Source organism: Arachis hypogaea, chromosome 4, assembly GCF_003086295.3.
Source record: "Arachis hypogaea cultivar Tifrunner chromosome 4, arahy.Tifrunner.gnm2.J5K5, whole genome shotgun sequence".
NCBI lineage: Eukaryota > Viridiplantae > Streptophyta > Magnoliopsida > Fabales > Fabaceae > Arachis > Arachis hypogaea.
In genome coordinates this window covers 11,579,030-11,591,378 of record NC_092039.1, presented here as the reverse complement: position 1 = coordinate 11,591,378, position 12,349 = coordinate 11,579,030, and the positions used below count along the sequence as shown (strand labels likewise).

At 34.7% G+C, this 12,349-nt stretch overlaps 2 protein-coding genes across 5 annotated transcripts; one reads left to right on the top strand and one right to left on the bottom strand.

Annotated features, from left to right (window-relative positions):
* The first annotated feature begins 4,585 nt into the window (after positions 1-4,585).
* LOC112796282 (uncharacterized) lies at positions 4,586-8,457 on the top strand. Of its 4 annotated transcripts, none has more exons than XM_025838661.2 (8): positions 4,586-4,919; positions 5,041-5,149; positions 5,276-5,391; positions 5,471-5,590; positions 5,741-5,830; positions 6,684-6,826; positions 7,559-7,799; positions 7,959-8,457. In XM_025838661.2, exons 1-8 carry the CDS (start codon positions 4,719-4,721, stop codon positions 8,109-8,111), a joined length of 1,173 nt encoding a protein of 390 aa, XP_025694446.1. In that variant the 5' UTR covers positions 4,586-4,718; the 3' UTR covers positions 8,112-8,457. The 4 variants fall into 4 exon arrangements, 2 of the variants coding, with proteins under 2 accessions (XP_025694446.1, XP_025694447.1); XR_011880929.1 differs by having other exon boundaries at positions 4,598-4,919; positions 5,276-5,355; positions 7,599-7,799; XR_011880928.1 differs by having other exon boundaries at positions 4,599-4,919; positions 7,599-7,799.
* A 577-nt stretch (positions 8,458-9,034) lies between these two features.
* LOC112796281 (probable NADH dehydrogenase [ubiquinone] 1 alpha subcomplex subunit 12) lies at positions 9,035-11,563 on the bottom strand. The gene is made up of 5 exons (XM_025838660.3): positions 11,294-11,563; positions 11,119-11,145; positions 10,089-10,180; positions 9,486-9,595; positions 9,035-9,405 (listed from the first exon to the last, which is right to left on the bottom strand). Exons 1-5 carry the CDS (start codon positions 11,383-11,385, stop codon positions 9,247-9,249), a joined length of 480 nt encoding a protein of 159 aa, XP_025694445.1. The 5' UTR covers positions 11,386-11,563; the 3' UTR covers positions 9,035-9,246.
* Positions 11,564-12,349: the final 786 nt, after the last annotated feature.

Sequence of the window (12,349 nt, the reverse complement as noted above, 5' to 3'; positions counted from 1 at the left end):
TATGAATGCAAAAATGCACATGAAAAACAACAAAAGACACAAAACAAGAAATCATCAAGATCAAACAAGAAGACTTGTCAAGAACAACTTGAAGATTATGAAGAACACTATGAATGCATGGAATTTTCGAAAAATGCAAGAAAAATTTTTAAAGCATGCAATTGACACCAAACTTAAAAATTGACTCAAGACTCAAACAAGAAACACAATATATTTTTTTGATTTTTATGATTTTATGATTTTTTGGATTTTTATTGATTTTTTTCGAAAATATTTTTGGAAAAATGAAAAAGAAAAGAAAAATTTTGAAAAGAAAATTACCTAATATGAGCAACAAGATGAACCGTCAGTTGTCCAAATTCAAACAATCCCCGGCAACGGCGCCAAAAACTTGGTGTTGTTGCCGGACCAGATCAACTTGGCGCTGTGGTTGCACGTAATTGTAATATAAACAATCCCCGGCAACGGTGCCAAAAACTTGGTGGAGGAAATTGTGATACAAGAGTTCTAGGTACTGTTAGAGAAGCTTTTTCTTTCCACAACTCCGTTTAACTTAACTAGCAAGTGTATTGGGTCGTCCAAGTAATAAACCTTACGTAAGTAAAGGTCGATCCCACAGAGATTGTTGGTATGAAGCAAGCTATGGTCACCTTGTAAATCTCAGTTAAGCAGATTAAATGGTTATGGGTTTCAAAAATTAATAATAAATAGAAAATAAAAAGGGATAGAAATACTTATGTAAATCAATAGTGGGAATTTCAGATAGGCGTGTGGAGATGCTAGAATCCTTTCGAATCTCTACATTCTTATTGCTTACATCCAATCCTTCTTACTCCTTTCCATGGCAAGCTGTATGTAGGGCATCACCGTTGTCAATGGCTACATCCCATCCTCTCAGTGAAAACGTTCCTATGCTCTGTCACAGCACGGCTAATCATCTGTCGGTTCTCAATCAGGTTGGAATAGAATCCCTTGATTCTTTTGCGTTTGTCATCACGCCCAGCCTTCAGGAGTTTGAAGCTCGTCACAGTCATTCAATCCAGAATCCTACTCGGAATACCATAGACAAGGTTTAGACTTTCCGGATCCTCATGAATGCCGCCATCTATCTAACTTATACCACGAAGATTCTGTTGGGGAATCTAAGAGATATGCGCCCGGCCTAAAGAAGAACGGAAGTGGTTGTCAATCACGCGCGTTCATAGGTGAGAATGATGAGTGTCACGGATCATCACATTCATCAAGTTGAAGTGCAACGTATATCTTGGAATAAGAATAAAAGAGAATTGAATAAAAAGTAATAGTAATTGTATTGAAACTTGAGGTACAGCAGAGCTCCACACCCTTAATCTATGGTGTGCAGAAACTCCACTGTTGAAAATACATAAGTGAAAGGTTCAGGCATGGCCGAATGGCCAGCCCCCTGAATGATCAAGAGACCGAATGATCAAAGACTACAAAGTCAAAAGATTAAACTGTCAAAAGATGTCTAATACAATAGTAACTTATCCTATTTATACTAGACTAGCTACTAGGGTTTACATGAGTAAGTAATTGATGTATAAATCCACTTCTGGGGCCCACTTGGTGTATGCTTGGGTTGAGCTTGATCTATCCACGAGCTGAGGCTTTTCTTGGAGTTGAACTCCAAGTTATAACGTGTTTTGGGCGTTCAACTCCGGATCATGACGTGTTTCTGGCGTTTAACTCTAGACAGCAGCATGTACTTGGCGTTGAGCGCCGCTTTACGTCTTCAATTTCCGAATAAAGTATGGACTATTATATATTGCTGGAAAGCTCTGGATGTCTACTTTCCAACACTGTTGAGAGCGCGCCATTTGGAGTTCTGTAGCTCCAGAAAATCTATTTCGAGTGCAGGGAGGTCAGATTCCAACAGCATCAGCAGTCCTTTTGTCAGCCTTTTTCAGAGTTTTGCTCAAGTCCCTCAATTTCAGCCAGAAATTACCTGAAATCACAGAAAAACACACAAACTCATAGTAAAGTTCAGAAATGTGAATTTAACATAAAAACTAATGAAAACATCCCTGAAAGTAGCTTGAACTTACTAAAAACTACCTAATAATAATGTCAAAAAGCGTATAAATTATCCGCTCATCAGTCCCTAAATCTACTGGACCTTGGAAAGACATAATTAATGGTGTGAAGCAAATTGTTCCTTTGGAGACGATTGCGGGTCACGGTTTAAAGATGTCGGTGAAAAATGGGAGTAAAACAAAATTCTGAGAGGACAAGTGGCTTGGAGACTTTAGCCTCAAAGATAAATTTTCGAGACTCTTTGTCATATCAAGTAACAAGAATGAAGTGATTGCAAATTGTGGTTTTTGGAATGGTCTATTATGGAACTGAAACCTTCGGTGGAGGAGATGTTTTTTTGAGTGGGAGCGTAAACACTGTGAGAAATTACATTCTTGTTTGCAAATCTTAAATGCATGTATAGAAGATAAAGCAGTGTGGACATTCACGACAGATGGAAGCTTCACTATCAAATCAATGATGAATGATGTAGAAAGGGAAACCCTTGGTTTTTCCAAATCAAAACACTTCTTTGATAATATTTGGAGAGGAGCTACTCCACTAAGGGTGGAAATGATAGCATGGTTTGCGATTTTGGGAAGGTTGAACACAAAGAAAAGATTAGCAATGTTAAATATTATAGGAGAGAGTGAGACTACTTGTGGGCTGTGTGAAAGACATGAAGAAGATAAAAATTATCTCTTTATTCATTGCAAGTTGGTGAAATTTCTGTAGGCAAAAGCATTTCAAGAGGGAGGAATACAATGGGTTAAACCAGCAGAACTAAAATAATTTGTGGAGGTGTGGTGCGATCAAGAAGCGAGTATATGCGGAAGGAGGAGATGGATCAATCTTTGGTTTGCGATTATTTGGGTGGTTTGGAGGAAAAAAATCAAAAGATATTCCATAATAAAATAGATAAAGTGGAGGACATTTGGGAGTAAATAAAATATCATTGGAAAGAGTGGGATGACTATATCAAAGAGAGGAATTAAGAGAGGGTGCAGTTAGAAAAAACAAGTATGAAGAGAGATATCACCCAAAGGAGTAACCAAAACAGTTTGCATTAGTGGCTTTGTGTTGATTTTATCCATGAAAAGCAATTGGTTGCAACTAGAGGATATCTTACAAATACAAATAACTATTTGGTGGCTTTTCTTTGTGAGTTCTATGATGCAGGTAATTTGGTAACTGCTGAAATTTAAGAAGTGAAAAATGTGATACAATGAAACTTGACAAAATCTGAAGATTATCAAAGAATTTATTGGTGTAACCGTTCCTGGTAAAGTAGCTGCTGCTAGCAATACAGATTTCTTTGGATTGTGTGTGGTTCCATTCTTTTTTTTGGCTTGATGGCCATGCCGAATGGACTTTAGAAATTGGGACAAGGTATCTCTTCTTTGGTGGAGTGGGTAGTATTTTGTTTGGAGTTGTGGTGGTTTGAGTCTGATGAAAGTGTTTTGTTTTAGGTGTTGTTTTGTGCATGATCCTTCTTATACATTGGTTATGATAGTGTTGTTTGTTTGGCATATACAGTGATGCCATCTCTCCCTTTGTGGTCGAGATCCTTGCAAGAAATTGATCAAAAAAAAAAATGTCATGTTTGTAGTTAATGACTTTAATAAGAAATCTTAACTCTCAATCATTGCCAAAATACTTTTTAGCACTTGAATTTTTTGTTTGTTTTTTATTTTCTTTCCATTTAATTTCTTGTCTTTTGCTATCAAAAATCATTTTTCTCATAACCAATGATGCGCACACCTCACCGCAATTCCTTTGAGAGACGACTTAAAATTTAAAACTCACCGTTTGTATTGATTTAAACTTGTGGCAATCTTCTAAACTCTGGCACAGATCATTCGTTGGTTTAGAACTATACTATTGATGAAGCGATTTTTATTGAGAAATTCTGAACTAACATTTGGTCCGCGTCACAATTAAATCCAAATTAGTACGATTTTAATTGATTTTTGGTTTAGATTAAATTGAATAAAAGATTTAATTTATATCGATTTATATTTGAACACCGTTATATATATGTGTAAATTTATTTTCTTGTAGGATAAATCATACAATTTCCAATCCTAAACAACATATACATGGGTAGTTAAAGTGCTTGTTTGGACGCTATTAAATCAAGAAAAAAGATATTTTTTTAATAAAAAAGATTATTTTTATTTTTTAATTTGTTTAGCAATTTTCTAATAATAAAAAGTAAAAACACTAAAAAATAAAAAAATCTTTTTTGAGAAGTTATAATTTATATTTTTTTAAAAGATATTTTTTTCTTAAAAAAATATTTTTCACATAATAAATAGACAAAAAAATATTTTTATCTTATTTTACCCAAACATAATTTATAGATAAAAAGATCTTTTTACATGAAGTACAAGCATAAAATCACTTTTACTCTTATAAAGAATTTTTTTTAAAAAAATCATAAAAAAGAAAGATTATTTTTGGAAATGGGTCTAAACAGCCCAAACCCATGTTTCAAATTTGGTTTGCAGTTGCATAAAGGCCAACAAATCTAACTTTTGTGCCAAAACTCATGGAAATCTAATTTGTATTGCTTTAAAATTAAATTCTTTTAAGCCCAAACGGAGAAAGGAGAAGAAGAACAAAAACCCACACTGAACTGTAGTAAAGTTTTGGTGAAAGCTGAGAAGCTGAATAACCAATTAATGGCTTCTGAAACATCTCCTTCTCCGAAGATCCTTCTAGCAAAGCCTGGACTCGTCGCCGGCGGTCCCGTCACCGGTAAATTTTCCCGTGGCGGAGCCGCCGACGATGAAGCTGCGCAGCTCCGTTCTCGTCTTCCTTCCGTTGCATCCCTCAACCTTCTCTCCGATTCCTGGGATTTCCACATCGATCGCTTTCTCCCTGTAAATCCCTCTCTGCCTTCGTCTTTCGTTGCTTCTATTATAGTCTTTACAATTAGGTCACAGAGACCGAAAAAAAAAAGAAGAAGTAAACTTAGCAACTGGATTTTGAAAATGTTCGCAGTTTTTGACTGAGAATACTGATTTCACTGTGATTGGGGTGATTGGGCCATCTGGAGCTGGAAAATCAACTATTATGAACGAAATTTATGGTTTTGATTCAACTTCACCTGGTCAGTTTATTCTTCACGCAATTTAATTTATTGAATTAACGTTTTCCTAGTTGAGTTTGATTATTGTGTTGTAGTTTCCATAATCCATGTGTTCAACTATGATTTGATGTGTGTGTAAGCTTACAGGGATGCTACCACCTTTTTCTACACAGTCTGAAGAGACCAGAGCCATGGCAAGGCATTGTTCTACTGGCATTGAACCTAGGGTATCTTCTGAACGTATTATTCTTCTTGATACTCAGGTAAATGCCACCCATGATATCTTAGTTCGTAGCTTGAATTGTTGTGTTCTGGTTTATGCTTTTTGTTTTGCATTTGTAGCCTGTGTTTAGTGCTTCGGTTTTAGCCGAGATGATGAGACCGGATGGCTCTTCGACGATTTCAGTGATAACTGGAGAATCACTGTCAGCTGAATTGGCTCATGAGATTATGAATATTCAGGTAAACATTGACTCCCAATTTTTTTCCTCTTTCTTTCCGATGAAAATCCAATCATCTATTAACTTGATCACAATTGATAACTTTTATTACTTGTATTGCTATAATCTGATGAATTTGACTATGTTGTGGTGCTGCAAGGAATCTTTATAGCTTGCTATTCTACTTGCATCTATATGCCATGTTGTGCTGGTGGTGTCAGATGGAGTTCATGATGATAGCATGTGGCATTTGATGTTGACGGTATGTCATTTACTTCAACTTTTTTGTTGTTGTTACAGATGGTTCAATTCCTGTACAATACTTAAAAAAAAAGTAATTTTTCCATGCTGTGTAAACTATGCTGTCATTCAGAAGATAGGTTTACCTGTTGTGTCATTTGTTATTTGAATGCATTCAATGGGTATCTTCTACTTGTATTGGCTAATCGTGTGTGCGTAAGATTATCTAATCAGGGGTAATATATCAACGGTTTGGCTGCAATGTTTGGACTATACTATGCAAAATAAAATGGTTTAAGGTCCATCCATTACATTTTACAATGATCATCATGGTGATAGTTGCTTCTTCATCTTATTAGTGTTTTACTTGACCTTTGAAATATGGATATGGTACCACCCCTTACCTTTTTATAACCACTGTTTGATGTGATCTGGTTTTCCTGTCATCCAAACTTATATGAGGTCAAAAAAGAGAGTAATGTATAGCAAAATTTAGGTCATAGGCTCTTCTTAGTTTGGATCGTTTCCTATATGCTCTATGCTTTTACTGTCAGAATAACAACAACTGCACTCTCAAATTTCGTTTATGCTTTTGGAATCTGTTATTTCTTTTATTGATTGGTTCAGATGATAATAAACATAATAGTTACTTGATTGGTCTTTGTTTATCAGAGTTCTGTAAATTTTACATGACTCATTTGGTATGGACAAGCAAATTATGTTTTTGATGGAAAAAAAAGAGAAATATTTGGCTGATGGCAGAAAAGCATTTTCTAGGCCTTCTTGATTAATTTAAAATCCTTGTACATATTTTGCAGATACACTTCCATAAATGTATAAAAAGGAGTGACCACACTCTAGTTGTTATCTTGTAGGCTGACTTGTTGAAGCATGGGATACCAGACCCATCCTTGCCGGCTTCATCACTTTCACAGAGCTCTAATTTGGGGCTTGAAAAAGATTACAAAGTTCCTGAACGTGAAGAGTACATGGCTACCCCTGTGTTTGTACACAGCAAGTAAGAAAAATCTCTCTATTTGTAATGTCATCAAACTGTGTTGATATCCATGGTATTCAGAGAAAAGAGATAATAAAGTAGAAAATATACGATGTAAGATTTACCAAATTGTGAGAATCGTTGAATTTACAATAGAGATTCATCCTTATATAAAGTGGTAATAAATAAGTTATTAGCATACTAATTGTAACTAACAAGTAATAATCTCTAACTCTCTGACTAACACAGTAATATCCCTAATACTATGAAAGAACATGGAGGGAATTACTGAATGAGAAATGGTGAATAATTAACGACCCTGTTGTATGATTTCATTAGCCACTTGTTTGCCGGACCAGTTCCCTTTTCTTCTAATATCTTGGTTGAACTTAAAATTTTTCAGGAATTCCTCCTTTAAAGTTTAGAAAGATTTTTAGAAATATGGTCTGTGTTACCAACTATATGTATGTCCACACTGTCAAACTATATACAAACGTAAAAAAAAGAAAATCACAAAGCAAACAGGAACTAACTAATATTTTTATTTTAGTCGGTTGTGATTATTGGTAAAGAAAAATTAAGTGCAAGAGAGTATTTCTTGTTTCCATGAGTCATTTGGCTGACAATGATATAATGTATAAAATCATATTATCACTATTCTAGCTTGTCCCCACTTCTTTTTGCTATTAAACTAAAATAAGATTGTTGCATAGAGAAAAAACACTAATATGTATTTTCTTTTGAGCTTTATAGGTTGCATGATCAAGACTTTACTCCCAAAAATGTTGTGCAGTTGAGAAGGGCACTTTTGCAGTATTTCAAAGCATCCTCATTTGCGAGAGAACACACTGGAAGCAAGCCAGGGGAACAAAATACAAGTCATATGGATTCTGGCATGCTAAATATGCATGCGATCCCATTCAAGCAAAAGGAAGAAAATCCAAGAGCTCGGCATGAAAGTTACATATCTGCATTATGGAAATTACGGGATCAGGTCTCTTTCTTTATCTCTCTCCCCCCTCCCCTCTAAACACACAATGTGTATTACTCTTAATTTTTAACTTTTAGCCTCGTTTATATTACGAATTTTTTTAGCCTCTGTTATATTATTACCTTTGCTCTGACACAGCGGGATGTGTTTTCTGTCTGATAGATTTTATCGATGAAGCCGCCATCTTTCACGAGACCTGTGTCTGAGCGTGAATGGTTGAAGAATTCAGTCAAGATATGGGAACAAATAAAGAGTTCCCCAACCATATTGGATTACTGCAGAACACTACAACATTCTGGCATGTTTAGGAGGTAGATAGAAACAAGAAATATTCCAGTCCTGATTGTAATGAAATACGTAGCAGCTTGTTTTCATATAAAGACAGAGTCCATGGGAATTGGTAAGGAAGCTGGCTTCATGGTAGGAACTGTCTGAGACTGGTCTTTTTCAAGTGCGAGGGGGTGAAAGAAGAATTGTTAAATATCAAGAACTGTATTAAGATTGGTTGCGATTTTTTCAGCTTTCTTTTAATTTCTAGTCTCCTTTATATTGGAACTTTACTAAATTATTTTTGGTCATTTTTGTGGAATATCCCATTTATCTATCAATCGACGAAATTATCTTCTAACAATTAAAAAATAAAGAAACAGCTTTGCTAGAATACATTGCGCAGTTAAATTATACCATGATTGTATTTGTAGATTACGGGCGAATGTGTTGGTCAAGATTTAATCATCTAAGCATCCACAAAGATTTGGACAACTTTATTCAAAACTTTCAACTAAAAATTTGTTCTCTAGTACTCTTCTAATCTTCATCAAGTGAGTTCAGTTTTTAAATGTTTATATATATAGGATTATTCTAGTATTCTTATGTTACAATGAATATAGTGATTATAATATTCTAAAATAGTATTCTTAAAATAATATTACTAAAATATAAAAAAATAATTTTAATATTACTGCATAGGTACCGTAATTACAATAAAGATAGACATAATTCACCATATATATGAATGTGTTCTGCCAAAAATGAAAATGAGCATTGTAACCTCAAATGAATATTTTTATTTTCAAAGTGGGAACTATGTAATAGTAAATCGTAATACATTGAAAATGATTTTTAAAGCGAGAGACGTGGGTTTCATACGTACATGCATATAGCTTAAGTAGTATCAGATGTGATTGCGATTTCTCAATAGAAAGTATAGGGTGTAATAGACGCTAACAAAAAACACATTAATCCCAGAAAACGTATTCACGCAGATAAATGGAAATTTGTGACTCTGTAGGGAAACATTTGAATTACAAAGTGAGTTTGTCGAACAGAATAGCTAATAATTCATTTTATTCAACGGGGAAAAGCACCCCCTTCAATGCGAATGCAAATCATTTATCCAGAATGTCAAAAACCAACATTCAGGAAAATTTTCAACACAGATGGACTGCAATCATGGTTCAAGCTTGGATTGCCATGGTTGGTACCTTGTCCAGTCTCTCTGTCCTGGATTAAGTGCATGTCCCTTGGAGTGATAGATATACTGTTCACCCTCTCCTGATAAATTTTCTTTGTGTTCAACACCATACCTTCTCGGTTTCAGCAAAAGAAGCTGCAACAAAACCCACATTATTATCTAGGAGCTGCGAATTTGCAGACCAGATGACACTACCTAGGGATAACTGAACTTACCTCATCTCCTGTATGATCAGTAATGAAGTGGAGCCAACCATGCCATTCAGGTGGAACTTGTGAAGCATTATATCTACTCTTTTCTGCATATTCAACCCACCTGTGTCTTCCTGCCAGATTTCAAGGAACCGAACAGCATGTATGAGCACACCTCATATTGAAATTCAAGGCTAACTATCTGGCAGATTTCCAGACATGAGTGAGAAGAGAAAAGAAAGGAGAGGGGTGGGGATGCATAGTAGTTCTTAAGGTTTGAACCATTTGTTTAGCACAAACCCACTTTAACTTTGCCGAACTGTAACGTGTAATTGTTGTATGGGCCATCAAAGGACAGTAGAACAGAACTGTCATTTTCCGGGCAGTATTAAGAAAGCCATAGCATTTTCACCATATCCTTTTCTTGTTCACTATGTCATAGTCAGGTTGCTATCTGTAGCAACCATAATGTTTATGTTAATGTTGTTACCTAAGAAAAAGGTCATTCCTGCCTATGTGCACTCTAAGGGTTTATTTTCACTGCTTTCAGCCATGTATAATTCTTAAACCCTTATACATAGTACATACGCACAGTTGAGAGACAGACAGCAGGGAGCTGAAACTAACCATATTGTGTGTTTTCAAGTTTCTCATAATACTTGTTACCGAATTTGTCAACACCAACAAGCGTTGCACCAATATTATGGATCTTGGTTTGCCTACATAAATTCAGACAAAATTAGATTGGCAGGCAAAAAAATACTGATATACAGGGATGGACATGGTTTGATATTTCTAATAACCAAATAAAAACCACACCAAACCACTATGAATGGTTTGAAAACCAAAATTGAACCACATTGACATAAGGCAAACCGGTTTCAACATAAAAACCAGTTTACACCAGTTTATGAAATTTTGGTTTCCAACTGGTTTCAATCCCATCATCATCTCTAGCTACTGTAAACAAGTAGAATTTTTTTTTCTTTCTTGACATGCATTCTTAGTTTCAGATACACTTGAGGCAGTAACATTGATGATAATATTTACTTGTAATGCAGATGAACCCTTTCCTTTAGTAACTAAAATAATCACTGATAAATGAAAGTAATAAAAACAACACAGGAATTGACTTGCAAGATATTTCCCGAAAAAATGAAAACAGCAAGTGAAGAATCAACCATCCGCCAAAAAAAAAAGAGCCTGCCACTAGAGCAAAGTAATAAGAGAAAAGAAATCTTGGAAATTCAGGGAATTTGGAGAGGAACTAGAAATGGGTATCGGTGTAAAACCAGAATCTGCTATGTGCATGTCTTTGTAGTTTGAACATTGAAACTTGTAAGCTTAAAAGAAACACTTCTCACTCTCACATTCCCTTAGATAATCACAATCACACACTTCATGATACAATTCAACAGATTGATTAATAAACAACCTAATGATGATGGAGCTGAAATACAGTGTGAATATTGGAGGAGCCTTCTTCAATTGCATCTAAACGAATCTCTACAAAAACTATCTTTTCTTGAATAATATGTAAGCAGCAGCAAGAAAAGCCTATAGACTAAAACAATTCATATCTATCCAATTAAGACTAAGTTTTTCTGGATTCGAAAAGATGATAAAGCACAAGATCAAAGCAGAGCAATTCACTTACAAGAGATTTCCGTCCGGAAGGCACCTCCTGAAATGTGAAATGAGAACAGAGAAGTAGTGAGTTGAAGATTGTGAGAAGAATTGAAAGTACAATAAAAAACCCTAAAATAAAAGGCAACAAAATCCATGGAAGCGAAGAATTTGTGGAAGCAAATAAAAAGGAAAAGGGAACAAACAGGTAGCCTTCATCTTTGAGCTGTCTGAAGAAGGCGCCGAAACCTTTCTCTCTGATCGATTTGAGAATGTTCTTCGCCACCGATGATGCCATCTTCCTCTTTCTCTTTCACTATCGCTATTCTCTTCGCATAATCACATCATCATGGTTTTTTTTTTTTTTGGTAATCCATCATGGTGTTATGTAATTTCTAAACAAAAGTCATGAATTGGGTAAAAAAAAAACATCTACCAGCAAATTAAAAATTAATCATCAAATTATTTATTTTTCTAAGTCTTCAGAATAATTAATTTTATAATAAATTAATAATTAAATTCATTAATTATTATAATAATATAATAAAATTTTTATTATAAAATATCAGATACGAATTTATGCGTAGTAATTGATATTTTGTATAACATAGTTGTTTGTTCTATTCGTTTATTTGCGATGTTAAAAATTTTTTGTGTGTATCAAATTTTGTTTATGTATCAAGTCTAACTAAATTAAGTAATAAGATTTAGAATAATATTAATTATAATTAACTTTTATTATATTAGATTAATTTAGTTAATAAAAAAATTTGAATATATAATCTTTCTATTAATATATAATAAGAAGGTAGTTGTGGTATTTGCTCGACAAGTGCAGTATTTTGTATTCGACACGTGAAGCTGTATATAATTGATAAGTGTATATTTTTAATATTGGATAACTGACCGTTTTTAATCCAAAGAAGTAATTGGGCAGAATTTAATTCAAATTCAAATTGAAAATGATTTTGTTTCATAGCTTTCAAGATAAAAATATGAGAGAGAGTTGCAAGTTCAGATAGAGGGAGTAGTTGGCAGCAGACTTCCTCTTTTGATATCGCAAAAAAGAGAAGAAGAAAAGGTCATTGAAGAAATAAAGCATGGCGGAAAAAGGAGAAGGATGCTAGATCAACTGAGAAAAGAAGAGGAATGAGGCGACGACGGTGATGGAGGCTACCGCCACTGTTGGATCCGTAGAACTGCGTCTATCGCAGAACGCCGTCGCAGCTGTTCTTTTGCCGGTGGATGCTGCAAATGAAGGA